Below are 5,561 nucleotides of genomic sequence, written 5' to 3'. Positions count from 1 at the left end.
GTATATAATGTATTTTTCCCTTCTAATTTTTACCTATGCTGTTTTTTTAAAAATAAAGTATATCCCTCCAGAGCCATTGCCTCTTAATGTATCTCATCCTACCAACTCATTGATATTTATGAGATCAAACTTGCCCTCTCAGGAGTTTTAATTTCTCTTATTTGTTACCTAAACTTTGGAAATTTTTGTAAAGATACTTGAAGCCATGGGTTTTTACTACTGAGTCTTTTTTTGGTGGTGGTGGTGGGGTGTTATTTTCTGTGAACTGTGAACTTCTGGGTATTTCAACTGGTATTCCTCTTTCTTTGTGGTTAATGGTCTATAAAGGGGGTAGGGAGGAAGTACATTAAAAAAGGTATGCTCATCCCAAGAAGATCCAGGAACCAGATGGTGGAAGTGTAGCAGATAATACTTGGGCAAAAGCAACTTGGGGGTTATAAATAGGCAGTCATCTCTCTCCTCCCCCTATCCTTTACAGTTTAAAGCCTTTTTGATTAGATTTATAAGACAACTTGGAAATACATTTGTACTGGGCTTTATTAGGTGTACTTCATCTCTGGCCAGGAATCTGTCAACCCTATATGTAATCTGTGATTCAGAAGTACAAATCCTATTTTGGGCACCACCTTCTTAGCCAGATGTTCACTTTCCAAATTAATTTTCATCTTATGCATCCTTTACCTTCAGTAGGATAAAAGTAAGGAAAAAACAACCTGTGCCATTTTGGTCTTCAGTTTCTTTTCCAAAACTTCAGAATCATTGGCAATATATTTTAAGATCTTTCTGTAAATAACCTTTTACCCATGTGAAACCCAGGATTGGAGAGTTTTCTATTTTAATAAGTCTCTTTTTTAAGTATTTATTTTATTCTGAACTTAAATGAAACAAAAATTTTCATAATACAATTGAATAGTATTAGAGAATAATCCTTCCCCTGCCCCCTCCCCAAGGCAGCAAACCATCTGATATGGGCCATACTTGTATGATCATGTAAAACAGCACCATACTTGTCACTCTGTACAAGCAAACTAAAATCATAAAAATATATAAGAATGTGAAAAACAGCATACTTCAGTCTGTTCCATCAATATCAGTTCTTTCTTTAGAGGTGGATAGTATATTTCATCAATAGTCCAATTAATTTGTAACGAAATTAATAAGTCTTTTGAAATTATCTGTTATGTTTTGGATATATGACTCAAGAAGACAATAGGCATCTTTATTGTTATTATCAGTTCAAGCAATAGCCATTTCAGTACCCTTGAAAAGGGAATCACTGACTGCTGCTACTCTTCTTTTTTCTTTTTCTTATTTTGTCTCTATTTTTATTATTTTGCTTTTGCCTCATATTTTCTGTGAATCTGCTATATCATTGTCCTGCCATTGGGAATACAAGAAGGTTCCTCCTCCTCTTCCTCTTCCTCTTCTTCTAAGAATCCATCTCTTTGCTCTTTAGGGAGAGACTCAGATCTGTTTTTAAGTTCCAATTGTACAAGTACCTTCTGCTTCCCTTCTGCCTCTATTTAAGACCCTTCCATTTTGTATCGGGCTAAATCACCAGTGATTTTCTTGAATCTGACCATGTTACTCGCCTACTCAATAAACTGTAGTGGCTCACTATCACCTCCAGGATCCAATACAAAATGCTGTTTGGCATTCAAAGCCTTTTATAACCTAACCCTCTCCTACCTTTGCAGTCTTCTTATACCTTACTCCCTGCCACATATTCTTCCATCTAGTAACACTGGACTCCTGGCTCTTCCACAAACTAAATTTTCCCTCTCTCAGTTTCAGGAATTTTCTTTGATTGTCTCCCATACTTAGAATGCTCTTTCACTTTAACTCTACCTAATGACTTTCCTGACTTCCTTTAAGTTGAAACTAAAATCTTGTCTTTTACAGAAGTGTTCCCCAACCACTTTTTTTGGGGGGGTAATGAGGGTTAAGTGACTTGCCCAGGGTCACACAGCTAGTAAGTGTCAAGTGTCTGAGGCCAGATTTGAACTCAGGTTTTCCTGAATCCAGGGCCTATGCTTTATCCACTGTGCCACCTAGCTTCCCCTGTAACCACTCTTTTATTATTTCTCATTTATCCTGTATATAGCTTGCTATATGTGTGTCTACACCCCTCCATATGTATTTTAAAATATATATGGGGGGTGTGAAAGTATACATACGCATACATATACACATATACACACACATAGATACACACATACACATACACATACATATACATATATATGTACATGTACATTTGTATGTCTTTTCTCCCACTAGACTGACTGTAAGCCCCATGGGAGCAGACTGTCTTTTGCCTCTTTTTATATCTACAACATTTAACACAATGCCTGACACATAGTAGGTACTTAATAAATGCTGATTAATTTACTCTATAATAATAGCAAACATTTACATGGTGCTTTAAGGTTTCCAGAGTACTTTAGAAATATCCCATTTTATCTTCACCACAAAATCCTGTAAGGTAGGTGTTGTTAGTATTATCTTCATTTTACAGATGAAGGAACTATGTCTGCTAGTGTCTGGGATCAGACACTTCCTAGCAATGTGACCCTGGGTAAGTCACCTAATCCCTGACTGGCTGGCATACAGTAGGCACTATATGAATGGTAGTTATTATTATTATTATTATTATTTGTTTAGAATTTTATTTTCCAAGTTACATGTCAAAGCAAATTTTGACATTCTTTTTTTAAAACTCTGTGTTCCAACTTCTCTTCCTCCCTCCCTTCCCACCTCCCACCCCAAGAACTCAGGCAATCGAATGTAAGTTATACATGAGTAGTCATGGAAAACATCTCTACAATAGCTAGGTTGTGAGAGAGAAAAGATAAAAACAAAACTTCAGATTAAAGAGTTGTCAAAAAAATGTGTTTCAGTCTGTTTTCAGATACCATTAGTTCTTTCTCTGTAGGTGTATTGCAATTTTCGTAAGTCCTTCAGAGTTATATTGGATCATTGCCTTGCTGAAAATAACCACGTGCTTCCCAATGCTAGCTATTATTATAATAATTTATTACATTTAACTTAAACTACCCCTCTTGGACATGCACAGAACTTCCTGTTTCTTACAGCTTCATGGCATTAAGTAGGGAAAGTAGAGGATAGAGAATGTCCAATAAGTTCATTGATCCTCCCATGCATGCAGAGGAGAATGATTTTGTGGGTAATGTTCTCAGGGAGTCAAAGTGTTTTTACAACCCAAGCTTTTCCTCTGTTGATCCCTTCTGTTCTGTTCTGCCCATACCTGGATATTTGATAAATTGTGATTTGGCAGTAACATCCATGACGATGATCTCACAGATTCAGTAAAGTATTAAAGGGCTTTATTTATACCTTCACTTCTTTCTTTCTATCCATTTTCAGTTTTCCCATAGATGTTGGGCTAGATGACCTTTATGGTCCCTTCCACCTCTTAGATTATTTGATCTATTGTCCCTTTGTATTGAATGCATAAATTTCTAGATGGCAGGAAAGGTCTATATGCCCAACTCTTTGGAATTTCTCATCTCTGACAGAGACTTCCATTGATGTTTTTCCTGTCATTGCTTAGACGTCTTTTGAGAGTAAGGACCCCTGTAACATTATTTTTGTTGTTGTTGTTGTTGTTTTTTGCGGAGCAGTGGGGGTTAAGTGACTTGCCCAAGGTCACAAAGCTAGTAAGTGTCAAGTGTCTGAGGCCGGATTTGAACTCAGGTCCCTCTGAATCCAGGGCCAGTGCTCTATCCACTGTACCACCTAGCCACTCCCAACATTATTTTTTAATAGAAGACCAGGTGATTCTTCCTGGAGTGCTTCACAGACAAACTGTGAAGGATTTAAAATAAAACCAGAGGGTATCTGACATTACTACTCTCCCTTTCCAGGTCTAAAGGAGTCACTGATCCATCTAATATAGTTTATGTGATACTTTACTTGGTTCCAGTCCAGGCAACTGAATTCTTTTTTTTTTTTTTTTTTTTTTTTTTTTTACATTATAGAAAGCTTTATTAGACCGTGACTCTTGCAGAAGAAAACAGCAAATTTTTTATTTCAATATGGTGTCACCTCGGGCTTCTTCCAATTGCTGCTGAACCCTCCTCATCTCTTCTTCCTTCTTTTTCTGCTCGGCCGCTAGCTTCCGTTCTTTTTCTGCCCGGGGCTTTAGGTAAGCATAGCGCTTCGATCCGTAGACTACACCCAAGAGCAGGGCCGAATACCGTCCCACCTTGATGAGCGGGGAGACATTCACGGGCGGCACCATTTTTCCCGCTGACCTTGGACCCGCGCAACTGAATTCTTATAGAGATTTTTGGTGGTGGTGGTGGTTGTTATTGGTGCTGGTGGTGGTGTGTATATATGTTTATGCATGTTTAAAACTTGCTCGGTTCCTTAATATGAGAGAATGTCTGAACTAAGACATATGTTTCTCATTCAGAAAAGAGAGCTGAATGTTAGTAGTCCTGGACCAGATAATAAAAGGGTTTGGGGTAAGAGAAGAGAAAAATTACTCTGTACACAACTGACAATGAATAAATGCTTATTGAACGGATGGAAAAGCTTAATTTTACCTACAAGCTATAATTAGATATTCTTGTTACAGTATGATATTGATGCCTTGTACATAACACACCCATAATATTTGCTGAAGGAATGAGTGGATAGAAGGGTGAGTAGATGGATGGATGGATGGATGGATGGATGGATGGATGGATGGATGGATGGATGGATGGATGATCTCCCATAGAGGGCTAGTGAATCTTTAGTCAGAAATTGTTCTTTATGATTCCCTGTCTCATCTGAATTATTTCCAATTTAAGTCTAATGGTCTTTGAAGGGCAGTGAAAGGTATATTAATTTGGCTTAGCTGAAGTTGTGGCTGTGTGTATTCCAAATTGGTTCTTGCTCCTTGTCAAACAAATTAATGTCCTGCTGGGCTGTATTGTAATCTGAGCATGACCTACTTTGGTGACATACTTTAGTGTTTTTGCTTCTGCAAAAATAATCTAAACACTTAGGAATTGGAGCTGTTAGGGAACAGAGCCATGAATAAACAACAAACAACAAATGTTTATTAAGTTCTTCTTATTATTAAAGTCCTGTTGATGCAAATAATGGTATGACTAGGACTCAGCTCTTAAGAAGCTTAGGGTCTAACTTCAGGGTAGGGGTGGGGTATAGTGTATTTACATGACTGAAATAAAGTTGAATGAGACTAGTGACAATGAGAGAGTGGGACAAAGTATTATGAACCATTTGAGGAAGGAGAGTTTACTTTCTTCTGGGGGATGAGGATGGGCTTCACGAGGAGGTAGAACCTATGAATGAGGTGTGCCCTGAAGAGAGAAAGAAACTTCAGGAGATGGCATCAGGTATGGGCAAAGTAGTGAAAGTAATTCACACTGAGCATTGAGGACGACACAAATGAAGCTATAAAGTGAGACTGCAGAAGACAAGAATGAAAGACAAAAATGTCAAACATGTGTAGCATGGAGTAAAGCTAGAAAACTAGGTTGAAAATGTATCATGGATGGTCTTGATTACCATGATTAAGATTTTTT

General features: G+C 37.7%; 1 protein-coding gene across 1 annotated transcript; it reads right to left on the bottom strand.

Moving 5' to 3' along the window:
- Positions 1 to 3,984: 3,984 nt before the first annotated feature.
- Positions 3,985 to 4,281, bottom strand: LOC122742487 (ATP synthase subunit e, mitochondrial-like). The gene has a single exon (XM_043986769.1). It carries the CDS (start codon positions 4,262 to 4,264, stop codon positions 4,049 to 4,051), a length of 216 nt encoding a protein of 71 aa, XP_043842704.1. The 5' UTR covers positions 4,265 to 4,281; the 3' UTR covers positions 3,985 to 4,048.
- Positions 4,282 to 5,561: the final 1,280 nt, after the last annotated feature.

Source organism: Dromiciops gliroides, chromosome 2 (assembly GCF_019393635.1).
Source record: "Dromiciops gliroides isolate mDroGli1 chromosome 2, mDroGli1.pri, whole genome shotgun sequence".
Taxonomy (NCBI): Eukaryota; Metazoa; Chordata; class Mammalia; order Microbiotheria; family Microbiotheriidae; genus Dromiciops; species Dromiciops gliroides.
Note: the sequence above shows the minus strand (reverse complement) of the source record. Positions and strands in the feature narration are given on the sequence as shown.

Bases quoted from the DNA above. Each gene is read 5' to 3' on its own strand.
- LOC122742487 (XM_043986769.1), bottom strand. From the start codon at position 4,264: ATGGTGCCGCCCGTGAATGTCTCCCCGCTCATCAAGGTGGGACGGTAT.